Source organism: Oryctolagus cuniculus, chromosome X (genome assembly GCF_964237555.1).
Source record: "Oryctolagus cuniculus chromosome X, mOryCun1.1, whole genome shotgun sequence".
NCBI lineage: Eukaryota > Metazoa > Chordata > Mammalia > Lagomorpha > Leporidae > Oryctolagus > Oryctolagus cuniculus.
The window spans coordinates 66,761,928-66,789,897 of NC_091453.1; the positions used below are offsets into that span (position 1 = coordinate 66,761,928).

The window sequence follows — 27,970 nt, forward strand, 5'->3', positions numbered from 1 at the left end:
TGGAGCAGCCGAGTCTCGAACTGGCATCCATATGGGATGCTGGCACTTCAGGCCAGGGCGTTAACCCACTGTGCTGCAGCGCCGGCCCTGCTGCTCAACTTCTGATCCAGCTCCCTGCTAATGCACCTGGGAAAGCAGCAGAAGATGGCCCACATGCTTGGACCCCTGCACCCATGTAGGGGACCTGAAAGAAGCTCCTGGAGCTCCTGGCTTCAGCCTGGCCCAGCCCCAGCTGTTGTGGCCATTTTGGGAGTGAGCCAGTGGATGGAAGATTCCCTCTCTCTCTCTCCTCCTCCTCCTCTTCTTCCTCCTCCTCCTCTCTCTGTAACACCACCTTTCAAATAAATAAAACAAATCTTAAAAATAGATAAGAGGTTCAAATGCAATTTGGAAAATTAAAATAGTCCTCCACTCTCTATTTCTCGTGGTGTCATATTTACATAAATGTGTGGACTCCTTTAAGTTTCAGAATTCTAATAAGGAGTCAGGCTCTAAATAGAAAAAGGCATACTTGCTGAGGCCAGGCTTAGCCTCAAATTTTCTTCCAGGGAGCTATCCAGGGTACTAGACCACATCTACCTGAAGTTATTCTGACCCGCTGGACAAGAACACACGATCTACATCATTGTTTACCTACTTTGTAATTTCAACTTACTTATCTTTGACTTCCTGTGTATAGGTAACCCAGAAGCTAGTCACATCTGCGTTCAGCCTGAATGGATACACACACACACACACACACACACACACATATATATATATAAGGTTACTTCTTGAAAAACAGATGTAAAGGATAATATTCATTTCCTGTGAACTTTTTGAATTATCTTTGTACTTTGTGTGTGTGTGTGTGTGTGTGTATACATCTTCCTTTCTGTAGAAACTTCCAAATTTACCTATTTTTCAGTTGAATTCTGAAATTGGCATTAGAATAAAAGACACTTTTATTATATTCAACTGTGTACACTATTAAGTTGCTAGCATGACAACGCTTTTTATATATTGATATCTTAAATTACTTCACTGAAGAATTCTTTTGTAAATTCCTTTGCAACTTAATTTTGCATTTTCTTTCAATGTTCCTATTCATTTTTGGTGTGAGTCTAAAGGTTCTGAATTATTTAAGCTTTTGGAACAATAATGTTTTCTAAAATATCTCACTTGTTTCGACTAACTTTAACTTAATCCAGTGATATGATCTCCAGATGAGCGTCTTCAAAATTACCTGGTAACTTGGTAGAACTGAAAACAATTCAGCCTCTAAGTCAGATTTCCTGAGCTGTTAACACTGGGATTGGGGTCAGCAATCTGTTTTGACAAACCTTGTAGGTGATTCTAATGTGTGTTTAATTATGATGTAAATAAGTCCATAACTATTCATATATATATATATATATATGGAATTTTCTGGTTTAGTTTAACATAAATTCTGTTTAGAACACTAAATGCCAAAGGAACCTAGTGGGCCTGTAAGGATGAGTCCAAAGAAATCTTTTATTATTACTTCAATGGTGGGAACTGTAATCAAATGTTTTATTGTAGGTTAGAGTTGTTTTACAGGAGACAATCTAAAACTAGGCAAATTCGTTGATGTATAAATTTGTAATTTTTTAATTACTTCACACGTTTAAGAGTGTGTCTAACGTTTGAGCAGAGGAACATAGCTTCTCCCTTATCCTTAATCAAGGAATTATTCACCTATATCTTAGAAGGAATTCTCCTCAACAAAGTTTCAAGATTTGCAAAGGACCCAAATGGAAAATTATGAGTTAGGAAGGCATCAAATAACTAGTCAAATTGACTGACTTAAATTTGCTGAACAATGCTGTGAAGGATGTTGCAGCTAGATTACCTTCATATCTGATGTTATTTCTTTGACTTACACAGTTGTATCTATGTTTTTCAACTATGGCTGGTTATTACATTTTATACATCCTTGGAATTCACTTCCTGTTTGGCAGATTGATCATTCTAACATTTTGGCAAACCCACCAGTAAAATCTACTGTTTTTCACACAGAAAATAGCATTATAACAAATATTTTGACCTGCTTTTGAAAGATTTAGAAATAGAAAAAAATTTTACTACTGATATTTTGCTTAAATATAATGCACCAGACCTCATTTGTAACAGGTGCCATTATTAGAATGAAATGAGGTCAACGTTTTAGCTAAATCATGAAATATAAGTCTTTCATAAAAGTGTTAGCAGTTATATACTACAAACAATGGTTACTGCTCCTTCCTCTTTTGACACTGTGTATTAGAGAATTTACTGTCCAAGGAGGAATCACTATTAGATTATGATCATATTTATCATTTATTTGTTTCTTAATCTCATTCTTTTCAACATACAGGCAACCTTGATCTTACATTTCAACAAGTCTGTTTTAATCCCTTGCCCTTTTGCAGTTGATTTGTAGGGGCCCAATGTTATTCAGTATTTTGAGGAAATGAAATTTTTTCCCGAAACTCCTAAGGTATTAAAGATAACGACTATTAATGAACACTTAAAAGTGCCACATTTCTGTAGATGAACCCCTTTTTGTATTTTTAATGAGAACATCTCTACAATGACATAGGTTAAATATTTTAGGAGTGTTTTATTCTTTGCCTTGGTTCACCATTTGTCATTTATTTGAATTATAACATTTAGAGAAATAGGGAAAGAATACAGAGAGATTATGTGGCTCTTTCTATAATTATACCCTCAATGTGCATTAGTTTGTATATGTCACAGTTTAAAAATCAGAGCCACTGTGTAAGAACTGTGGGTGGTCTGTGATCTGTTGATCAAAGGCCTTTGGTTCATATTTCACAACCCCTTAGTGGGGCCAGGATGGGTCAGTTAACTTTTTTCAGTTAAATTACATGACCAGTCATTCTCACCCCTGACCCTGGTCATCCAATGAGTACCATTTGTCATAGGGTAAAAAAATCAGGGTGATTGTTTAAGTGTGTCCTTTGCACAGCCTTGGAAATACTCAGAATACATGTTACTTTTTAATTTTAAAATTAAAAATACTTATTTTGATTTTTTTAGAAAGGCGGACAGATATACACCCACACACAGAGCTGGGGGAGGGGGAGAGAAAGAGAGAGAGACAGAGAGAGAGAAATCTTCCATTAGCTGGTTCATGATTCACTCCTCAAATGTCCAAAATATTCAGAGATGGGCCAGGCCAAAGACAGGAGTCAGGAACTCAATCAGGGCCTCTCATGTGGGAGGTAGGGCCCCAAGTACTTGAGCCATCACCTACTGCTTCCCAGAGTGAGCATTAGCAGGAAGCTAGGTTGGAAGTAGAGCCAGAACTCAAACTCTGGAACTCTTGGTACAGGACATGGTTGTCCTAAGCAATGTCTTAACTGCTATGTCCAACACCCACCACTAAATTCATCTTTTAATGATTTTTCATCAACTTTTTGAAGTACCCTTGTTGTACATTCCAGCTCCAGAACCACCAAAGTATTGCCGACCATTGTGTAATTTTTTTTTTTTTTTGGATAGGCAGAGTGGACAGTGAAAGAGAGAGAGAAAGGTCTTCCTTTTTCCGTTGATTCACCCCCCAACGGCTGGCGCACTGTGGCCAGCGCATCACGCTGATCCGTAGCCAGGAGCCAGGTGCTTCTCCTGGTCTCCCATGCGGGTGCAGGGCCCAAGGACGTGGGCCATCCTCCACTGCACTCCCGGGCCAGAGCAGAGAGCTGGACTGGAAGAGGAGCAATCGGGACAGAATCCGGCGCCCCGACTGGACTATAACCCCGGGGAGCCGGCACCACAGGCGGAGGATTAGCCTATCGAGCCACGGCGCTGGCAACATTGTGTAATTTTTAACACTATGTTACAGTAATGAAAGATCCAGAGAAATATAGGCACACAGACAATTTTGTGCAAAAGTGTCCTAAAGACTGAAGAGAAAGTAACAACCTCTGCTATGTATAATTTGAAGAAGCCTAATAAACTCAGATCTTCACTAGTACTTGCTTTTGTGCTTACATAAAAAAAAAAAAGTCTTCATGTTTTTCACCAACAGTCTTAAGGCCTTGTGAGCTAGAGTAGAAATTAGGTCTAAGACCCTTACTACTAACTTAAAATCTGACAACATGTTTCTGACACAGTCAGCACAGAAGAAGTATTACACTCCACAAAGTACCATCTTATTCAATCTTGTATCACTCCACAGCTTTAGCACAATGTCTAGCCAGAACGCTGAAGTGTTGTTTGTCCATCCAACACATTTATGGAACACTAAACATACGCTATACATACAGAGCTTAATAAGAAATTAATTTACTAATATGAGAAAGTTCAAAGTGTGCTAGTAAGAGAATATCAAGTGCTGAAATAGCACACAGAAATACATAGGAATGGCTAACTAATTTTCTGCAGGAAACAAGTGAGGGTAGAGTCCAGACATGGGAATGTCAAATCAGAGAGACTTCATAGAACATCACAGTGAAGTAGAAGATTTGAAATAATGAAGACCTGGTTTTAATTCTATATTTTTCCATTTAATAGCTGTGAGATATTGGAAAAAAATCACTGAGCCTTTTCCATGTTCCTTGACTGTGAAATACAGTAATATACATTTTTGCATTTTTTTATGAGAGCCAAATGAATTGATGAAGAGCATACACCTGTAGCACAGTGGGATCTCAATAAAGAGTAGTTGTTAGCAACTGCTTGCTAAGAAGAATAAATTGTGTAAGGAGGCCTGGGATAGAGAAGAGGCCATGTGCATAGATTTGACTAGCATATGAGGTGCCAGATAGCGAATATGAAGCTGGAAAGATATCCAAAGGCTAGATGGTGAAAACATTTGCATTCAGACCTAAGGAATATGGATATTTTACTGGAGATGATGGAGAACCACCGAGGAATTTTGATCACTGGGTTGACAGTGGAGTGGATGGATTGGTGTGTGAGGAAGTATAAATTTGAAGTCAGACTGAGTGGGAGGGCACTATTAGTGATCCCTGCTTTTAATTCAGTGCCAGCCTCTGTGGCCTGCTTTGCTTCGTTAACTCTCCATGCCAGATGGTGAAATAAATGGAGGACATAGTTCAGTGTTCTCCGGAGCATACCACCACAGCCCTAGGTATGGAAGCTGGGATGGAAGCTGTGTGCATTTTATGAAGAACGTCAGAAACCTCTCCAAGGTACTGAGCCGCCAGCTTCGTCACTGTTCCAGCTAAGTTAAGTGTCAAAGATTGAGTAACTTTTAAATTTTGAGTTCTGAAGTGCTTTGATGAGACGGATCTTGATCATCCCTGTATCTGAGATTGGACTTGATCTCTGCTATGTCGCTACTGCCCAGTACTGTGCATAGGGTGGCAAGGCAGTAAAGCTTGCTTTGGAGAAGCTAGAAAAATCGTAACCATTGCCACTGCAGATTCAATATTCCCAGAGTAATGTGCAGGAGGGGTTAGCGCTTCAGATATTCTTTCTTCGTTTCCATAAGTTGAGTTCAGTAAGTGATGTGTGTGTGTGTGTGTGTACACTAGAAACATTGTGTGCCATTGGCAGCGTGAGGACAACCAGAGGCAGCATCATGAGGGGGGCAGGAGGGGTGGGTGGGTTGGGTAGGGAGCAAAAGATACTCATTTCTTTTTAAATGGATTTTTTCCCTGACTCTAGCCTCCAGGAGGCTAATGTAGTTGTATAAAGGACTGAAATCCCCGCCTGGGTATTTGTCGCTAAATACTGACTGGGCGTGGTTCGGCCTATAGGACACCTGCTTTTCTCGAGCGTTGTAATGTAAGCAGATACTCCAGTCGTCCTCTCCCAACACTGATTCCTCAAGCCCTCAGGAGGGTTCCCCGTTCCCGCATAGGTTTTTTTTTTTTTTTTCTTTCTTTCTTTCTTTTTTTTGGGAATCCTCCCGCCGGCGAAGCTGCTCCGTAGACTTGAGAGGGCCTGCTGAGCATGTGTAAAGAGCGCCGCGCATGCTCCGTGGAGTGGGCAGGTTTGCCGAGGCGCTAGCAGTGGCTTTTACTACTCTTCACCCGCCTCCCCCGCCCAGCACGCCCCCTCCCCTCCTTCCCACCCCCCACCACGCGGTCCCCCGCATCCACCCCGCCCCTCTTTCCCACCCTCCCTTCACCCCCAGCTGGGGAATCTCCGTTGACGTTCGGGTGACGCCGCTGTGCCGCCGCCGCCGTGGGGGGTTCCAGGCTCCGCACAGGTAAAGCCGCCGCTGCCGCCATATTGACAGAGTGGGGAGCGGGGAGCGGGGAGCGGGGAGGGGGCCCGAGGAAGCGGGGTTGGGGGGCGGGGGGAGTCGCCGCCGAGCTGCCGTCTCGGCGGCGGCTGTGGTGAGCAGGAGCCAAGCGGCAGCTCTGGGAGAGGCAGCACTGAGTTGTCTTCTCTATGGGAGCAGCAGTCTGCGGCGGAGGCGACCCTCCCCTGCTCCCAGCCTCTGAGGGACCCCGCGGCGAGGGCAGCGGCCGCTGAAGGCGGGGCTGGGGGTCACAGCGGCGGCGGCAGCAGCAGCGGGCCAGCTCCGTAGACGGGATGCGCGGCCGCCCCGGCGGTCAGCAGCTCCTGTTCGAGTGCTCCTGAAGGAGCGATGCTGCCGTTCGCTCCTCAGGACGAGCCCTGGGACCAAGAAATGGAGGTGTTCGGCGGCGGCAGCGCGTGCAGCGGCGAGGTTAGTGTGGTGGTCGAGACGGGGCTGGAACCAAACCCTCCTTTTCCTTCGGGACCCGGTCCGGGGACCGACAGCCCAAGAGAGCGGGGCCGGGGAGCAGGGCGCCAGGACAAGCCCCTTTGAGGCTGCTGGGCGGTAGAGCACGCGCTGTCCCAACTGTTTTCGCTGGGGAGCGGGCGGGGAAGAGACGGCGGGCTCGGGCATGCGGAGCGAGGGCAGCCCGGGCCCGGGCTTGGCCTCGGGCGGAGACTCTGCCGTTCGTCCACACTGGAGTTGTTGGGACTAAGTTTCTTCACTTTGCGACCCGAAGTGGGACTGGGAGACGCGCGGGTTGCGCGTCCTTTTTTCTCCATTGCGCCAGGTTTGCTGGCTGGGAACACTTAGGGGGGACAAGCTCCGGACTCTGGGGCGTTTGTACGAACCCAGCGCAACAAACACGCACCAAGGTGATCCAGTAACTCTGGGGACATTTGCACATAGAGGCCAGTGTTCCCTGAGAACTTAGCTTTCTTTCTTTCTTTCTTTTTTTCTTTTCTTTTTTTTTTTGTGTGGCTTGTTGTGGTTCTTTGTAACGAACCACGTTGAGATGAACTGGCGGCCAGGTTTCTTTTTCTACATTCCGGTGATGTTCTGCTGCCTCCTCTCCCGGTCCCCTTGATTCTCCTGTCCTTTTCCTCTGCCCCTCCTTCTTTCCCCAATCGCCGTCCCCGCCCCCGTTGGTCGGTAAAAGAAGGCGCAAAGTAAAGCCCAGCCCTTATAAGACGAATCTTTGGTAAGACGTCGTGGGGTTTGATCAGAGTATTTTGGTTTGCCTCTTCGCGCTCTTCTTACTTTTGAAATTGTTCTGTTTGGGCTTCGGTCAGCTGTGCACTGTGATCTCAGATGTGCACAGATTTTGTTTTTATGAGTGTTGCTATGAAAGCAGGCAGTGTTTAAACACAAAAACGTGTCTTTTATGATAGAAAGTCGGATCCTTTTCTGATAACTTAATCGCCAACATACTACTCCAGTAGAGGCCACCATACACCTCCTAAAAATAGTTGGTGAACACCAAATTGATTCACAGTAGGATATTTTGAGGTAAGACCGGCAATCCTCAACATCTCAAGGGTGCAACTTTGTCTTCGAGTACTTGCTCCATCTTAAAAAATACACTTTGGACTGTTGTATGATTACCGTATTCTTTTTTCTTCCTTTAAAAAAATTCAGCTAAACTGGGGTTAAGATTACATGCTAGATAGTATGTAACAAGACATGTTTGGACATAAATTCAGAGGTACCCTAAAATTGAACCCTCTATACTTAAATATCTTATCAGCTAAACAATTCCAAAGGAACAGGATAAATGAAGAGGAATTCATTTCTTCTCACAATGTGGGCATGGTGTTTTCTTGCATGAATTTCCTAGGCAGACTGTTCAAGGGGAGAGGATTTTGTTTTATTCATGTATGTAATCTTTTGGCTTATAGTCAAAGGCATTTAGCTTATACAAATAGTTAAATGCTTTGATATAAAGATGGGATGGGAGGTGGGGAACCTTTCGCATGCCTACTATTTTATTATTTTTGTTAACTTTGAATGTAGTATGTTTTAAATTGTAATTACCACATATGGTTTTTTTTATTGTTTGCAGTATGTTTTAGGTATTGTAGAGATTTAACAATGGGTCTCTCTACTTCAGCAATTTGGAAAAATACTCGAATGGAAATTGTTAATCCCTATGAAGTAAAACGAAAGGTGAAGGTAATGTGGTGAAGATAGTATTTATGCCTTCTTTCTCTAAAACAATTATGATTGGTTACATTTAACCCTTCAAGTAACTTAATTAAAAATATTCTAAAAATAATCTAGGTGAAAATTAAATACTACATTTGAACAGACCCACCTAGTACTTGGAAGAGTTTTTTTAAATGTGTTTTTAATGATTTTTTTATAAGAAGGAAACAATTTTACTTCTTAGAATTTATTTTAATTACATGTTTGCTGATGTTGGCTTAGAAATGTTAACTTTAAGTATGAACTTTACAATCCTCAGTCCCACAATCATGATAGTTTTTAGGGCTAAGGTGTTTTCATTGTAGAGTATATTTATTATTCTAATTGTTCTGGCATTCTTAAAATGTAGCTAAGAATCTATTAACTTTGATGTCAAGAAAATGCCATCGATTTCTGTCCCTCCCTCCCTCCCTCTCTTCCTCTCTCTCTCTCTCTCTCTGTGTGTGTGTGTGTGCGTGTGTTTAATCCTGGTAAGAGTAAAGATTTAAGACACGACCATATATTTTTATATTGCACTCATTTTTGGTATCTTTTACCTGTGTTGTTTGCAGGGGCAGTTACTAACTTTTGATTGATTAGAAAGTGTGTACATCGGTTGTTTGAGACACTTCATGTGTTTTCCCACAGGAAAAACTTACTAAGAGTTAGTTATATTTTTAGACCAGTGCAAGGTATAATGATGAAGAGCCTAACCACTGTAAAATTATCCTTTGGTAAAATGTTTCAAGGTCTTAACCAAGAACTTGCTTGGTTCCAGTGAGAAGTAGAAAATAACCCTGTAAAAGGGAAATAAGAATTTTGTTAGTTCTTGGGAAGAGAATTCTTGGGAGAAGGGAAATAGGGTAAGCAAGAAGCTCTGGTGTGAGGGATCTTAAATGGGACTGTCTCAATTAGGTCTACTGGGAATAGGCACTTCAAAGGGCATCACCCCTCAGGCAGCCACAATTAGCTCTCGCCTGGATTCTGTCAGGGTCAGGGAAGAGGTGTTGCTTGAAATGGGATGAGTATTGGTCATTCCTGGGCAAGGGTCATAAAGAACAGCCTGTTTGGGGAACGTGGACTTTTCATGAGTTAGTGCCTTGCACATTCAGTTTGTGTACTTAGTTGTGTATCTTTTGGTGAGGGAGTGCTTGCTTCATTGTGGAGGATTTGATTATGGAGTTTTCAATTTGCATATCATAATATATTAAAACTCTGGTACTTTTATATTATTTCTTTATACTACTTTTGTTTAAGGAAGGTAGTTTTGAGCATTGTACTGTTCACTGTGGTATAAAACAGTTGGGATTAAAGCCACAGACTTTAAAAATTTAACCAGGGTAACATATCACAGATTAGAAAAAATGGTAGTTTTGATTAATTTTCGTGAGACTCCGTAGTAGTAGAGGAATGAACGTGAACTTTGGAAGCAGAAAAATCGAAGTTCTAATCCCACCTCTACCTCATACTAGCTCTGTGACCCAGTGCATATTATCTAAGCTCTCTGAGCCTCAGTTTCTTCATCTGTAAATGGGAGAAAACATCTTCAAGAGTTACATAAAAAATGCTGTGCTGGGTTTAATATGCTTAGAAAGATGTTTTGTACACAGTGGATTGCCATACCCCATAGTTTTTTCTCTTCTCTCATAATCATCATTGTGCCCCTTTCCTTGCCCCTAAATTCTGAATTATTGTCATGTATGTGGAAACCCTGAGATTCAAACAGCCAAGAACATAGTCCTAGCATTCCCTATTAGCAGGTTTTCTGAAGACCTCTTTCCTGAATCTGATAATTTCATCTAGTTAGTGAAGTTCTCACTTTGCACATTTGTGATCACAGATAAAAGTTTTTCAGGAATGAAATATGAGGTTATATTTAGGAACACTTTGAGGGTTAAGAAGAAACAAGTAATTTCATTTACTATGACTGGCTAATGAGTTATTCCTTTGACTTTTTCCCCCCCTATTCTGAACTCTTGTCATGGAAGGAACTGGTTTAATTTATCAAGTATTTATTGAGTACAGGTAGTATAGTACATAGTGCTATTATGTGAAATGCTGAAAGATTTAACATTGAGTCCTGTCCTCTCCCCTCTTCCCTGCCATTTTACATTCAGGTGGGCAAGAGAAACAAGTATGGAAGTTGATATTATAAAAAGTAAAAATCATAAACAGTGGAGTGGTAGTGGTGGTGGTGGTTTAGGGCTGGATCTGATAAAAACCTTGTGAAGGAGGTAGAATTTGAACAGGTTACTACAGACTGGTACTGTCTTCACAGAGGATGACTGGAACATATTTCAAGTGGATGGGGACAATATAAACGAAGTCATGAAAATGTTCTAGGAAGAACAAGGAATCTGATATTGCTAGGATATAAGTCTGTGGTATATGAGTATAAATGTGAGATAACGTAGGGAATATTAAAGTAGGCTAGGCCAAGATTGTAGGGGCTTCTAAAGCCAGTTTAAGGATTCAATTTTTTTTAAAGATTTATTTATTCGACAGGCAGAGTTATGGGGGGGCATACACACAGACACACACACACATATATATATATGTGTGTGTGTGTATATGTATATATATATATATATAGAGAGAGAGAGAGAGAGAAAGAGAGAGTGAGAGCAAGAGCGAGCGAGCGAGAGAGAGATATCTTCCATCTGCTGGTTGACTGCACAAATGGCCTCATGGTTAGGGCTGGGTCAGGCTAAAGCTAGGAGGCAGGAGCTTCTTCTGGGTCTCCTACATGGATGCAGGGGCCCAAAACTTGGGCCATCCTCTGCTACTTTCGCAGGCATATTAGCAGGGAGCTGGATCCAAGGTGGAGTAGCCAGGACTCTTAACTGGTGCCCCTATGGGATGCTAGCACTGCAGGTGGTAGCTTAACCTGCTATGCCACAACACTAGCCCCAAGGGTTCAATTTAAAAAAAAAGATTTATTTATTTATCTATTTAAAAGGAAAAGTGACAGGGGGAAAGAGAGATTGATTCCCTCTGTTCACTTCTCTAATGGCTACAATAGCCAGATCTGATCCAGGGTGATGCTAGGCTCCAGAAACTCCATCCTGATCTCCTATTTGGGTGGCAGGGGCCCAAGTACTTGGATATGTTCCATCGCTTTCCGAGTCATATTAGCAGGAAGTTGGAGTGCAAGTGGAGCAGCTAGGACTTGAATTGGCACTCTGATATGGGATGCCTGCATCACAAGCTATAGCTTAACATACTGTGCCAGAATGCCAGCCCTATATTTTGTAAATGGTAGCCATTGATGATTTTTGAGGACATGGATGATGTTTTATTTTTTCAAAGATTTATTTATTTATTTGAAAGTCAGAGTCACACACACAGAGAGGAGAGGCAGAGGCAGAGGCAGAGGCAGAGAGAGGTCTTCCATCTGCTGGTTCACTCCCCAGTGGCCGCAATGGCGGGAGCTGCGCTGATCCAAAGCCAGGAGCCAGGAGCTTCTTCCGGGTCTCCCACGTGGGTTCAGCTTGAGCCATCTTCCACTGCTTTCCCATGCCATAGCAGGGAGCTGGATGGGAAGTGGAGCAACCAGGACTGGAACCGGCACCCATATGGGATGCTGGCACTGCAGGCAACAGCTTTAACCACTATGCCACAGCGCCGGCCCCATGGATGGTGTTTTAATTTCTGTACTTTGATAAATAACTGATGGATTGGAGTTGGGGAGATACCAGAGTTGGAGAATACAAGCTGAGGCTGTTGTGCTAGTGCAAATAGTAGTGAGATTTTTGAACTAGGAAAGATGGGGTAGAAGATGACTGATGGGAGAGGCCTGGAAGAGTTAGAATTTGGTAACTGGCTAGATGTTGGGGAATAAGAAGGAAGAATGAACAACTGAGATTAGGAATGTCATGGTAGAAATTAACTCAGCTTAATGTATATTTAACGCATGCTGCCAAGATAAGTCTTAGTGCTAGCCACAAAATTGATACAAAGATAAGTAGATTTTTACAGCATAAGAAGGTAGCTAAAATGAACCTATTCCTGGATAATATTGTCTTTTTTTTTTTTTTTGATAGGCAGAGTTAAACAGTGAGAGAGAGAGAGAGATAAAGGTCTTCCTTTTCCATTGATTCACCCCCAAAATGGCCGCTACGGCTGGCGCACTCTGCTGATCCAAAGCCAGGAACCAGGTGCTTCCTCCTGGTCTCCCATGTGGGTGCAGGGCCCAAGCACTTGGGCCATCCTCCACTGGCTTCTCAGGCCTCAGCAGAGAGCTGGACTGGAAGAGGAGCAGCCAGGACAGAATCCGGCGCCCCGACTGGGACTAGAACCCAGGGTGCCGGCGCCACAAGTGGAGAATTAGCCTAGTGAGCCACGGTGCCGGCCGATAATATTGTCTTTAACAGTAGCAGAACTCTAAAGATTTATGGTCATATGTGACATACTTAAAACTGAAGTTGAATACATTCATTGCTAGCTAAACTTTTTTCCATGTTTTTTAAATGGACCTTAGATCTATCCTTATTATTTCACCAGCATTCATTCTGCATGTCAATGAACCCTGGGTACAGAGCGCTGTTTTGAAAATAGTGATGGGTGCTCTTTACTGAATTGTAGAAAAGAGAACAGGGGCATCAGTATTATTTCTATGCTTTAACTAGGTTTAGTTGTAATAGATGAGGGGATGGATCAGAAGGGCACTGGCCTCTCCCTGGTACAGGTGTCTTCCTAACTCAGTTTGGAAATATTCAGGTCAGTTCCTTCAGGGCAGTGCCTCTTTATTTCCCTGCCTTGATTAGTTCATCAGGAAAGCTAATCATTAGGTTGCTGTCCATAATAAGGCCTACCAATGGTGCAGTTGCTTTCTTGGGCCATATTGTTTCAATACCATCCCCTCATTACTTTTGAGGAGGAAATACAGTAATTTTTCCCTTTCCTGTAATTTCCCTTGGTTAGTGCTATCATTGTACTTAGCAACAGTTCTGATGATTTGATAAGCACATGGTAATTTTCAGAATTTACTATATAATACTCCCATTACATTATCTTGAAGAGTTGTTTACTATTGCTACTAGCTTTTTTGTGTGTATTTTCTTTTTATTTTTAGGAGACAAAAGAGTTGGATAGGGGAAAGATTTAATTTTAATCTTTAATATAATAGAGGTATTTTCTGAATTTCCCTAAAGACATTCTGTATTATTGATTTTACTTTTATATTTTAACTTTTATCCATATATTTGACATAGCTTCTGTCTCCCCCCCCCCCCGTGTGTGTATGTGTATATGTGTATGTGTGTGTGAGAGAGAGAATGTATGTTACTTACGTCTTGCTTATTTCACGGAGCATTTGAGATGTTTACAGGAAATACAGTCTAAAAACAAGCTGTTTTGATGTTCAGGATAAGGGAAAACCTATAATAGATGTGGAAAAGGTAGAGGATGGGGGTTGTGTGAGGGTCTACTACACATTTAAAATAGTTGAATTGTAAATTTGACTTTGAGTTTTTTTGGACTTGTTGCATATTAGATTTTCCTGGGAATTAACAAACATTCACACTAGTGCCCCACTTTCAAAGATTCACAGCTAACTGATCTAGAGGGGGCCTGAGCATCATTCCCCAGATAATTATGATATACAGCCACTATAAAAAACCACAAATCTAGGGAAAAGTAAAAAAAAAAAGAAATAGTCACATTTTTTCACTATTGAGCAAGAAAAAAGCCTATCAGTTCCTAAACTAGAAATTAGGAAAATAAACTTTCTGTGAATTGTGATGTTTTACTATGTATTATATTTTGCTTTAGTTTTACAATATGACCAGGGGCAGAAGGGATTTCTGCATTGTCTTGTATGCTCTTGCTGTTCAGTTTTGAGGAATTTGCTGTTTTCATAACAGTAAAACAAGAGGTTACTGTCCTTATTTAGATACACTTTAACCGTGTAAGCAGGGGGTTAAATAACCTGTGCAACTTATTACTAGCTAAGTAAGGGGATAGTGACTGTTTTGAGTAACAAATATTCCATTACAGCTCTAACAAAAATTTTGAAGGTCATGGATAATTATCATTATTATAGACCCTTCTGCCTCTCCTGTAAAATGACTGGGGACCATCTTTAAGAGGAACTACAGTGATTTTAACTTTCAGTGTAAACTTTTACCTGAAAAGACATGGGAATCCATTCTATCTTAAATGTATGTAAACTTAAGGGAGAAAAGGATATGATGCTCATTGAGTGTGCAGTATGAACCAGGCACTATTAGATGCTTCACATAGATTATCACATTGTTTTATTCATGCTTTAAAACAGCTTGTAAGACAGGTGTGCCTTGTTAACAGATGACAGAGAAACATGCAAATTACTGGGAGGTGCATCTAGAATTTGAACTTAGTTTTTTTTTTTTGGACAGGCAGAGTTAGACAGTGAGAGAGAGAGAGAGAGAGAGAGAGAGAGAGCTCTTCCTTCTGTTGGTTCACCCCCCAAATGGTCGCTACGGTTGGCGCGCTGCGCCGATCCGAAGCCAGGAGCCAGGTGCTTCCTCCTGGTATCCCATGCGGGTACAGGGCCCAAGCACTTGGGCCATCCTCCACTGCCTTCCCGGGCCACAGCGGAGAGCTAGACTGGAAGAGGAGCAACCAGGACAGAATCCGGTGCCCTGACTGGGACTAGAACCCGGGGTGCCGGCGCCACAGGTGGAGGATTAGCCTAGTGAGCCACGGTGCTGGCAAACTTAGGTTGTTTTAAATTCATGCTTTTTTTCTCTTTACATTACTGTTTTCCCCCATAAGGACAATATTAAAGATTTAAAAGTAGGATACAGACAAGTTGTTGGCAGCCACACCAGATCAGCAACTGAATTTTCTAATTCAATAGCCACACATGTCTACTCAGTGAACATGATCCCAATCCTGGACGTAGAAACTCTAAAAACAATTTTGAAAAAGAGGAATAAAATGTGAGGAATTGCTGTACTGGATGTTAAGGTTTATCATGTAACTGCAATAATTAAGATAGTGTAATATTGGTGGACAGAAAAACATATATATCACTGGAACAGAATAAAAAATCCAGAAATAGACCCACATAAATATGCTCAACTGAGTCTTGAGAAAAATGAAAAAATAAAATAAAGGTCAAGATCAGTTTTTTTTTTTAAGATTTATTTATTTGAGAGGTAGAGTTATAGAGAGTGGGAAAGACAGAAAAAGGGTCTTGTGACTAGTGTGCTAATACTAGCTGATAGAATAAAAAAGGGAGAGAATGATCCAACATGGGAAGCGGGATACACAGCAGACTCATAGAATGGCAGATGTCCTAAACAGCACTCTGGCCTCAGAATCAGCCCTAAGGCATCTGGCTGAAGAGCCCATGAGAGTATTTTAGGCATGGAAAAACAAGACAATCTGGCAAAAAAAAAAAAAAAAAAAAAAAAAAAAAAAAAAAAAAAGGACCTAAATGAAAGATCTATGCAAGTGAGATCCCAATAGAAAGAACAGGGCCATCAAAGAAGGAGGTACCTTTCTCTGAAGGGAGGAGAGAACTTCTACTTTGACTATGAAATTGTCTAAGTAAGATCGGAGTTGGCAAACTCAAGAGGCTTCCATAGCCATGGCAACTCATGACTAGAGCCTAGGGAGATTACTGACGCCATAAACAAGAGTGTCAAATTGTTAAGTCAACAGGAGTCACTGTGTACCTACTCCTTTTTTTTTTTAAATTTTTTGACAGGCAGAGTGGACAGTGAGAGAGAGAGAGACAGAGAGAAAGGTCCTCCTTTGCCATTGATTGGTTCACCCTCCAATGGCTGCCGCTGCCGGCGCGCTGCGGCCAGCGCACTGCACTGATCCGATGGCAGGAGCCAGGTACTTATCCTGGTCTTCCATGGGGTGCAGGGCCCAAGTACGGGCTGTCCTCCACTGCACTCCCTGGCCACAGCAGAGAGCTGGCCTGGAAGAGGGGCAACCGGGACAGAATCCGGTGCCCCGACTGGGACTAGAACCTGGTGTGCCGGCGCCGCAAGGCGGAGGATTAGCCTAGTGAGCCGCGGCGCCGGCCGTACCTACTCCTCATGTGGGATCTCTGTCCTTAATGTGTTGTCCAATATGAATTAATGCTATAACTAGTACTGAAACAGTATTTTACACTTTGTGTTCTGTGTGGGTGCAAACTGATGAAATCTTTACTTAATATTATACTAAGTCGATCTTCTGTATATAAAGATATACAGAATCTTGATGTGAATGGAATGGGAGAGGGAGCAGGAGATGGGAGGGTTGTGGGTCAGGTTAATGACTGTTCTTAGCCCCCACCCCCTTTTTTCTCTTTTATTTGAAAGGAAGAGAAACAGAGAGACAGAGAAATATCTCTGTCTGTTGATTCACTCCCCAAATGCCTGCAACACCAAGGGCTGGGCCAGGCTGAAGCTAGGAGCCCAGAACTCCTCCTGATCTCTCTTGTGTGTTGCAGAGACCCAAATATTTGAGCCATCATTGGTTGCCTGCTAGGGTGAGCATTAGCAGGAAGCTGAATCAGAAGTGGAAGAGCCAGGACTAGGCATTCTGATGTGGGATGCCAGCATCCCAAGTGGTGACTTAACAGCTACATTAAGTACCTGCCCCATCTTAGCTCTTTTTAAAGATGAGGTAACCTACTGGTGCCATAGACTTTTATGTGAATCTTCTCACTCTGTAGTGACACTTTTCTTATTTCATTCCTCATATCTATTCATTATTCCTAACAATTCATTTTTTAATGTAGTGGTTGCTGGCATGTTGGTTTGTTAGTACTACATATGAAAGCCACAAAACTGAATAAGCTGTAGCTCATATTTTATAAATTATTTATTTTCCAAGAAAATGGGAGCCTGGAACACTTAAGTTCTGTTAATCACCATTAGCATAGATTTGTTTTTGCTGTTTTCTAAAAAATGCGCTTTATATTGACACAAAATTATATGTATTTTTTGTTCTTAAGAAGAAAATGGTATTAGTTATGTGAGAAAGATTTTATTACCTTCTTTAAGTCTGGTTAGTGATAAGTGCCTCATGCCTTCCTATGGGAAAGAGGAAATATGAAAATGATGTAGGTTGGAATTATATTGAGAATTACTATACTAAGCTGATTGTTATTCTAAACCTTAAGGAAAAAACAAACAGTTGGTTAGCTACCTCAGATTCTTTAGAAACTCAAAACAGCATAGAGGATAAGGGCAAGTACTCTGGAGCTAGAATGCTTGAGTTCAAATCCTGGCTTCTCTGTTTATTTACAGTGTGATCTTGGGCAAGTTATCTAACTTCTCTGCCTTGCTTATTAGTTGCTCTTATCTATATAGCAGGGATAACAGTAGAACACAATACATGTAAAGCATTTAGTAGAGTGTCTAGTCCATTGTAAGCACTCAATAAACATGATTAGTTTTAAATGTATCATGTCTGTATCCAAATTATTAAAGATTAACAAGTTTCCATATTAAAAAAATCAGCTATTGAAGGATGTTTTTTAAACATCATGTATTATAATTATGCAGTGATTTGCATTTCTTCTTTAATGGTGTTTTGTTCACAAATATATAAAAACTTTTTCTTTTTGATCACTTGATTCTCCTTGTTGGTTGATATTTGAAATCTTTTTCTTTTTGATTAGTTACAGTAAGTCTGGTTATTTTTCCTTATTAATTTCTCAAGAGGATGGTGCTGCTTTTACTCAGGTGCTTCTGTTTTCTTTATTTACTGAGTTTCTGCTTTCTAAAATCAATTCATTTATGATTTCCTCAAGTGAGTCTGTTGACAATTATTAATAGAAAAGAAAACCCACATATCAGGTAGGATTTGACCTCAAGCTAATAGTTGTGTAGTTGCTGTCTATTTTTGATCTGTTTCCCTGTAGAAGCATAATTTATTTTTCAAAATTATTTTCTCTTTTGTTCTATGTTATTCCTGAAGTGACAAAGAAATAAAATAATAATATGGTGTTGGGTGTTTAGGAACTGAGACAGACAGGGACAAAGAAGTTGCTTTAACCCATCACTAGCTTCCTGTGTATTCCTAGGTAAATTTTATTTAATTCCTCTTTCTTCTTATATGAAATGGACATAAATGCGCTTATGATTATTTTGAAAAATAAATAAGCAAATGTAGTTTGTATGTAATATTTGACAATAGCAATGTTCTTGTTTTCAACAAAATAAAGATTTGGATGTCTTAGATAAAGTAGTTTTGTACAGTTAAATAATTCAATGGAAAATTTAAATTTATTTAACATTCCCAAGGTACTGTTTTAATAAAAATTCTGCGAACCTTTTATCTTTAAGAGGTCACTACAGTGACATGAATTACTACTGAAGAATGGCATCTGCTTATACATGTTGTGTACGTGTATGCATGCATCTGCAGTACACCTAATACATAAGATGGAACTTCAAAAAAACTTAGGGAAATGTAATTAAAAGATAATGTGAAATTTCCACGAACTTTCTGAAGTTTCCTTGTATATCCTTTGAATCTAAGTTTTCCAAATGCTCGTGTTATAGCCCTAATGAAACTTTTCTAATGGCCAGTGCCTTGGCATTGGGAATACTATGGAGCCATTCACAGCCATTAAAGTCATTAGCTCTCATTTCAACTAAGCTGAGTATACTAACTCCTGACTGAGTAGAAACTAGGGGAGCTGCTTTTCTGTCATTGAATTAAAGTTTTAAAAACTCAAATGTTCCACAAATGCTTAATAATGTATATTGTGTTGATAAGCTTAGTTCAAATAGTAATAATCTTGTACTATAAAAGTAATCTTTTTTTTTCAAAAAAAGCATGATGATACTTGGAATTGTTTTAATTGCTTATAAATATTATTTGTATCCATCCACTTAGCAAATAATTATTAAGTATCTATCATATGTAAGGTGTGTTATTTAGATATGGGTCATTTGATTATTGCTGTAGGTTACTTCCTTGGCAACTGAAAACAAATTATCAGTGCATCTACTCATTCTTCCAAAATAAGAAGGAAACATCTAAACAGCAGGGTAATATATCAGAAAATCGATGTATTTAGGCTTATAGGAAGCTTTTCTTTAAAAAAATCTTTTTCTGGTTGTGTTGATTTTTTTTTTAAGATTTTATTTATTTGAAAGTGAGAGTTGCACAGTGAGAGCAGAGGCAGAGAGAGAGAGAGAGAGAGAGAGAGATCTTTCATCTGATGGTTCACTCCCCAATTGACCGCAATAGCCAGAGCTGGGCCGATCTGAAACCAGGAGCCAGGAGCTTCTTCCAGGTCTCCCATGCGGGTGCAGGGGCCCAAGCACTTGGGCCGTTTTCTACTGCTTTCCCAGGCCATAGCAGAGAGCTGGATCGGAAGAGGAGCAGCTGGGACTAGAACCAGCGCCCATATGGGGTGCTGGCGCTTCAGGCCAGGTTGTTAACCTGCTGCGCCACAGCTCTAGCCCTGGTGTTGGTATTTTAATTCCATACTCCTGTGGTGTTATAGATTTACTGATGGATCTTTCCCTTTCTTGCTTTTTAAAAATATTAATAGCTGATTTTTTCTATTAAGATAAGCTGTCAAGAAAGTAGAATCTTTTTTTTTTTTTGACAGGCAGAGTTAGCCAGTGAGAGAGAGAGAGAGAGAGAGAAAGAAAGGTCTTCCTTTTCCATTGGTTCACCCCCAAATGGCTGCTACAGCTGGCACGCTGCGCCAATCTGAAGCCAGGAGCCAGGTGCTTCCTCCTGGTCTCCCATGCGGGTGCAGGGCCCAAGCACTTGGGCCATCCTCTACTGCCTTCCTGGGCCACAGCAGAGAGCTGGACTGGAAGAGGAGCAAGCAGGACAGAATCCAGTGCCCCAACCGGGACTAGAACCTGGGGTGCTGGCGCCATAGGCTGAGGATTAGCCAAGTGAGCCGCGGCACTGGCCAAGAAAGTAGAATCTTAAATATATGTATGGCAATTCAATTTTTGCCTTACTTTACATAGCTCCTCTTGTCATTAAATTGTAGAAGATTACTGTGTTTAGAATATGTCTGTATTGATTTTATTTAGTATTCTTTTTTAAAGATTTATTTATTTATTTGAAAGGCAGAGTTACAGAGATACAGAGAGGCCGAGGGAGACAGAGAAGGGTCTTCTATCCGCTGTTTTACTCTCCAAATGGCTGCAATGGTTGGAGCTGGGCTGATCCGAAGCCAGGAGCCAAGAGTTTCTTCTGTGTCTCCTATGCGGGTGCAAGGTCCCAAATGCTTGGGCCATCTTCTATTGCTTTCCCAGGCAACAGCAGAGAGCTGGATTGGAAGAGGTGCAGCTGGGACTAGAACTGGGACTAGAACTAGCCCATATGGGATGTTGGCACGCAGGCGGGAGATTAACCTACTCACCACAGTGCTAGCCCCTTGTTTAGTATTATTCTATAATAGTTTTTGCCCCATGGGGAAAAAAAAACATTTATTTTTACTAATGAATTGCTTTCAAATTTGGGTTTCTTAGTGCTTTGGACTTGCTAGAGGTTTCTGGAGACTGCTTTTCTAGGTTATAAAGGCATCTTCAGGTTGCTGATGATAGTTCTTAATTCAGTGATGTTTGATTTTGGAAATTTCCACTTGAAATTTGCTGAAGTATATGAATATGCTGAAATTATGACAGAGAACATAAATGGCTATTATAATAATAGCAGTAGAAGTTTGAAATTATGCTTATTCTCATTTTCATAATGAAGTTCTTCAGAACCTGGATAACAAGCTGAACAAAGGCTTATGTGACTCATTTTAGCAGATACATATGAGAAGTTTCTGGGAAACATGGGCTTGATTAGACAACAATAAGGCTGACTTCAGCCCTTTTAATTTAAGCTATTAGACTCTATGTTGCAGAAATATTGTTAGGAGTACCAGGGCAGAAGGCTGACACTGTAGTATAGTGGGTAAAGCCACTGCCTGTGACACTGGCATCCCATGTGGGTGATGGTTCGAGTCCTGGCTATTCCAGTTCTGATCCACTGCATGCTAATGGCCTGGGAAAAGCAGTGAAAGATGGCCCAAGTGTTTGGGCCCCTGCCTCCTCTGTGGGAGACCTGGATAAAGCTCCTTGCTCCTGGCTTCAGCTTGGCTCCACCCTAACTGTTGTGGCCATCTGAGACATCTCTCTGTCTTTCTCTCCTTCTCTCTCTATCTCTCCCTCTCTATTTAACTCTGCCTTTCAAATAAATTAGAAATAAATAAGTAAATCTAAAAAAATCTCGACTACCAGGGAATGGTTATTTTTCTAGGAATAATAGCAAGATAGTGATGTTTAAATTAGGGTGGTGTTTTGAAAACTTGTAAAAATTAGATAAATCTTATGGATTGAGAGTCATTGTTTAATTAGTTTGAGAGAAATATAAGTATCATCATTACTTCAGTTTTACATCCTTAGATTCTACATTCTTTGAAAGTAGTATACTTTAAGTTATTTAAAATCCTTTTAACAATGAGTAAAAGTGATGTGAATATTATTACCCATTAATCTCTTATTAGAATTAACGGTTTCTAAAGTAATGTACTCACCCTTCTGCCTTCAGGGATGTGTATTTGCAAGTTTCTGCCAATAACATTCTGGTATCTTATAAGTATTCAAAATGCATGAAGAAAAGGGATCAATTTTGGTGACCTTTTTAAAAAGGTTACAAAGATACAAGGGAGAAATTTTTTTTAAAAGATTTTATTTATTTATTTGAGAGGTAGAGTTATAGACAGTGAGAGGGAGAGACAGAGAGAAAGATCTTCTGTCCGCTGGTTCACTCCCCAAATGGCCTCAACGGCTGGAGCTATGCCGATCCGAAGCCAGGAGCCAGGAGCCAGGAGCCAGGAGCTTCTTCCAGGTCTCCCACGCAGGTTCAGGGGCCCAAGCACTTGGGCCATCCTCCACTGTTTTCCCAGGCCATAGCAGAGAGCCAGATGGGAAGTGGAGCAGCCGGGACTAGAACCAGCGCCCATATGGGATGCCAGCGCTGCAGGCAGAGGCAGGCGTAAGATTAACCTACTGCGCCACAGCGCTGGCCCCAGGAGAAATTGTTAATTTTAAATTTATTTATTTACTTGAGAGGTAAAGTTACAGACACAGAGGTAGAGGTCTTCCATCAGCTGGTTCACTCCCCAAATTGCCGCAGTGGCTGGAGCTGGGCTGATCTGAAGCCAGTAGCCAGGAGCTTCCCCCGAGTGCTCCACGTGGGTACAGGGTCTCCCAAGTGGGTGCAGAGTCTCCCATGTGGGTGCAGGGGCCCAGGACTTGGGCCATCTTCTACTGCTTTCCCAGGCCATAGCAGAGAGCTGGATCAGAAGTGGAGCAGCTGGGACTTGAACTGGTGCCCATATGGGATGCTCGAGCTGCAGGTGGAGGCTTAGCTGACTATGCCACAGCGCCGGCTCCCTCCACAGCCTTTTAAATCCCCTTTAGAATGACATCGTCACTAATCTGAAATCTGAAATACTCCAAAGTCTGAACCTTTTTAAGTACCAACATGATTCCACCAAGTAGAAAATGCCACATCTAATCTCTTACGACAGGTCACAGTCAGAACACAGACACTCTAAAATTATTATACAAAATTACTTTCAGACCATGTGTATAAGGTGAATTTTGTTTTTAGACATGAGTCTGAAAGCCAAGGTAGCCTATTATGTATATGCAGATATTCAAAAATTCAAACATATCCATAATCTGGAATACTTTTGGGTATGGCATATACTTTAGGGTATGGGGTATTCAGCCTGTATTTATCTTTCTGTGTTTGGGTTATTTTATTTAACATAATGTTCTCCAGGCTTATTCATGACAAAATTTCATTCTTTTTATGGCTGAATAGTACTACATTGTATATATATGGTCACATTTTCTTTATTTACTCATCTTTTGATGGATGCTCAGATTGATTCCATATATTGGCTATTGTGAAAAGTGCTGCAATGAACACAGGAGTGCAGGTACTCTGACATACTGATTTTGTTTTCTTTGGATTTATAGTAATGGGCTGTGTAAGGATTTGGTTATGATGGACTGTATGGATGATGGGGGTCCCATAAGATTATATTGACTGGTGACGCTATAACCATTTAGTTTTTAAGTGCACTTTGTGATGTTCATACAATAATAAAATTTTATAACAACACACTTCTTGGACTGTATCCTATTGTTAATTGATTTTTGATTGTATACCTAGTAGTGGGATCGCTGGATCTTATGGTTGTGCTGTTTTTAAATTTGGGGGGAACTTCCTTATTGTTTGTTTTTTAAGATTTATTTATTTATTTGAAAGGCAGAGTTAGAGGAAGAGATAGGGAAATATTCGATTTGCTGGTTAACTCCCCAAATGGTGCCCTGGTCAAAGCCAGAAACCAGAGCTTCCTCTGGGTCTCCCACATGGGTCCGGGGGGCCCAAGTATTTGGGTCATCCTCTGCTGCTTTCCCAGGTGTATTAGCAGGAAATGGACTGGGAGTAGGGCAGCTGTGATTCAAACAGGCACCCATATGGGATGCTGGCATCACAGGCGATGGCTTAGCCTGCTTCACCAAAACACCAGTCCCTCTTTACTGTTTTTTTTTTTTAATATTTATTTGTTTATTTGAAAGGCAGAATTACAGAATGAGAGAGGGAGAGAGAGAGAGAGAGAGGTAGGTCTTCCAACCGATGGTTCACTCCCCAGATGGCCACAGAGGCCGAAGCTACTCCGATTTGAAGCCAGGAGCTTCCTCCAGGTGTCCCACGAGGGCGCAGGGCCCAAGCACTTGGTCTATCTTCCACTGCTTTCCCAGGCCATAGCAGAGAGCTGTATTGGAAGTGGAGCAGCTGGGACTCAAACTGGTGCCCATATGGGATGCCGGCACTGCAGGTGGTGGCTTTACCTGCTATGCTACAGTGCCAGCCTCTCTTTACTGTTTTTAGTAATGGGTATACTCACCTTTGGTGAAGCATTAACAAAAATGTTTGATATACTTCAATGTGTATTCTGTGTTTTGACAGAGAAACATTCCTATATTAGGTTGGGCATTTATTAAGCTCATGCTGGACAGGTGCTTTGGGAACCCTATGTTAACCCTGACAACCCTAGGTTTCTTATTATTACAGTTGAAGAAACTGACACTAAGAAAGTTTAGGGAACTTTCCCAAAACAGTAGAAGGGGAGCTTTAGAATTGGATCAAGGTCTACTTGACACCAAAGCATTGCTCTTTTCATGATACTACTTACTACTTGTACCTCAAGAAAAAAAGCACAGTAACTGGCCTCAAGAATATTTAAATCTAGATGTACATGACAAGATATTTATATGATACAGTGAAATTATTATTTTAACATTAAAATTTTTATTGTTTTAAATGAACACAAATCTACCATCTTGTTTTCTCAAATTTACAGCTCAATAATGTTAAGTAGTTTCATATTGTTGTACCACTAATCTGCATATCTCTTCTTGAAAAACTGAAACTTTTTTTAAGATTTATTTTATTTATTTGAAAGGCACCATTACAGAGAGAGAGGGAGGGAGATCTCTTCCTTCCAGTGGTTCACTCTCCAGGTGGGCCAGACAAAAGCCAGGAGCCAGGAGCTTCTTCCACGTCTCCCACATGGATTCAGGGGTCCAAGCACTTGAACCATCTTCTGCTGCTTTCCCAGGCACAATAGCAGGGAGCTGGATGGGAAATGAGCAGCTGGGACTCAAACTGGAGCAGACTTTACCTGCTACGCCACAACACCGGCCCCCAAAACTCCTAATTTTTGCTTTTCCCCAGTCCTTAGCAATCACCATTCTACTTTTTATCTCTATAAATTTGATTACTCTAGCTGCATCATGTGAATAGAATCCTAAAATCTCTTTTGACTGAATTATTTCACTTAGCATAATGCCTTCAAGGCTCATCCATGTTGTGACACATGTCAGAATTTCTTTCTCTTTTAAGGCTGAATATTCCATTATGTGTACTATGTATGTACAATGTTTTATTTATTTATTTATCTGTTGATAGACATTTGGGTTGCTTAAAATATTTTGACCACTGTGAATATGCTGCTGTGAACAGTATGTACAAAAGTTTTCAAATATCTCTTTGAGACCATGCTTTCAATTCATGTGGGTCTGCATACAGAAGTTAATTGCTGGATCATATGATAATTCTATTAAACATTTTTTGAGGAACAGCCATATTGTTTGTCATAGTGCAGTTGCCAACAACAATGTACAAAGGTTCCAGTTTCCCTACATCCTCACCTATGGTGGAATTATTTTGAAAAGTGAATTCCAGGGGCTGGCACTATGGTGTAATGGGTCTTTGCCTATGGCACCGGCATCCCATATGGGTGCTGGTTCAAGTCTCAGCTGTTCCTCTTCCAATCAAGCTCTCTGCTATGGCCTGGGAAAGCAGTAGAAGATGGCCCAAGTGCTTGGGCCCCTGCACCCACATGGGAGACCCAGAAGAACCCACATGGCTCCTGGCTTTGGATCGGTCTAGTTCTGGCCATTACAGCCATTTGGGGAGTGAACCAGTGGATGGAAGACCTTTCTCTCTATCTCACCTTCTCTCTGTCTGTAACTCTGCCTTTCAAATAAATAAGTAAAATCTTTTAAAAAAGAAAAGTAAATTCCAAGATATGTTATGGGTTTAATATACATTGCACTTTTATCTTCTGCATTTTTCATAGCAACAGAGCTGTGCCATTGATAATTCATATACAGAGGGTAACTCTTAAGACATTGAAATACCCCTGACTATTTAGAGGGTATGAAATTATATTCTCTAGGGTCTGGCATTGTGGCCCAACAGATAAAGCTACCACCTGTGATGCTGGCATCCCATATAGTCATTTGTTTCTTGCCCTGGTTGCTCCACCTGCAGTCCTGTTTCCTGCTAATGTGCCTGAGAAAGCAGTGGAAAATGGTCTGAGTGCTTGGGCCTCTGCCACCCATGTAGGAGACCTGGATTGAAACTCCTGGTTTTGGCCTTTCCCACCCCTGGCCGTTTCAGATATTTGGGGAGTGAACCAGGGAATGAAATCAGTCAATCTCTCTGTCTCTCTGTCTCTGTCTCTGTCTCTCTCTCTCTCCCCAACTCTGCCTTTCAAATAAATATGTAAGTCTTAAAAAAGAAGTTAGATTCTCTATAAAGTACTTAAGTTAGTAATAGATTTTTTCAGGAAGCAGGATGAAAGAAGAAAAACACAACTGCTCCATCTTATATTAATTAAAACAGAAATTAGGGGTTGGCATTGTGGTGTATTAAGTAAAGCCACTGACTGCAAAGCTGGCATGTCACATGGCTCTGGTTTGTGTCCTACTTGCTCCATTTCTCATCAACTCCCTGTTAATGCACCTGGAAAAGTAGTGGAAGATGATCCAAGTGCTTGGGCTCCTGCCACCTGTTTTGGAGATCCTGATGAAGCTCCTGGCTCCTGGCTTCATCCTGGTCCAGTCCTGGCTGTTGTGGCCATTTGGGGAGTGAAAAAGTAGATGGAAGATATCTCTTTCTCTGCCTCTCCATATCTCTCTCTGTCTCTGCCTTTCAAATAAATATTTTTTAAGATTTATTTATTTATTTGAAAGGCAGAGTTACAGAGAGGCAGAGGCAGAGAAAGAGAGAGAGAAAGAGGTCTTCCATCCACTGGTTCACTCCCCAGGTGGCCACAAAGGCTGGAGCTGTGCTAATTTGAAGCCAGGAGCCAGGAGCTTCTTCTGGGTCTCCCACGCGGGTGCAGGGGCCCAAGTACTTGGGCCATCTTCTACTGCTTTCACAGGCCATAGCAGAAAGCTGGATCGGAAGTGGAGCAGCCGGGACTCGAACTGGTGCCCATGTGGGATGCTGGCGCTGCAGGCTGGATATAACCTGCTGTGCCACAGTGCCCACCCCAAATAAATAAACTTTTAAATATACCACCAAAATTAATTAGGTAGCCCTATTGGTCAAACATTTTGTTTAATAGAAATTTGGTTCTACTTGGCATTTTCCTAGCTCATTTACTAGCGTATGATTTACCATATCCTGTGTACCAAATAAGAGCAAAGACATGAGTTTAATAAATAAATTTTAAAGGTATTAACTGTAAAATTTATTGCTAGAAAGTCTGTTTTAGGGTGGAATTTTATTTTGTTTACATTTTAATTATTATCATTGTGTTACATCAGTTTACAATTTATTACAGAGAGTGTGTATGTGCTCCTTTCTGTTGTTTCACTACTCAAATGCCTGCAATGGCCCTGGACTGGGAGCTGAAGCTAAAAGCTGGAAAACAGTCCAGGTTTCTCAGGTGGGTGGCAGCAACCCAGTCACTTGAGCCATCATCAGGTGCCTTCCAGGGTGTGCATTGGCAGGAAGCTGCAGTCAGGAGCCAGAGCTTGGAATGGAATCCATGCAGTATGGAAAGTGAGTGTCTTAACCGACATTTCAGGCACTAGGCTGAATAATTAATTGCCCCTATGGAGAACTTTAAACTACAGACACTACCAGTCATGTTGATTGTATTGTCTCTTGCTGTATAAAAAATTATCACAAATTCAACAGCCTAAACAATGGCACATTTATTATTTCACATTTTCTATGGTCAGGAATCTGGGCATGGCTAAACCAGGTCCTCTGGGGCCCACGAAAGCT

General features: G+C 41.3%; 1 protein-coding gene across 3 annotated transcripts in view; it reads left to right on the forward strand.

Annotated features, from left to right (window-relative positions):
• The first annotated feature begins 5,801 nt into the window (after positions 1-5,801).
• The window catches only part of RPS6KA6 (ribosomal protein S6 kinase A6), a 144,974-nt gene continuing 122,805 nt past the window's right edge, over positions 5,802-27,970 (forward strand). Inside the window, exons 1-2 of one of the 3 annotated variants that reach the window (XM_070066734.1) lie at positions 5,805-6,184; positions 6,380-6,649. In XM_070066734.1, coding sequence (XP_069922835.1) covers positions 6,569-6,649 — 81 coding nt within the window. In that variant the 5' untranslated portion in view covers positions 5,805-6,184; positions 6,380-6,568. Of the gene's footprint in view, positions 6,185-6,246; positions 6,650-27,970 lie in introns of those variants that run through there. The other 2 variants (XM_070066736.1, XM_070066735.1) reach the window with 2 other exon arrangements.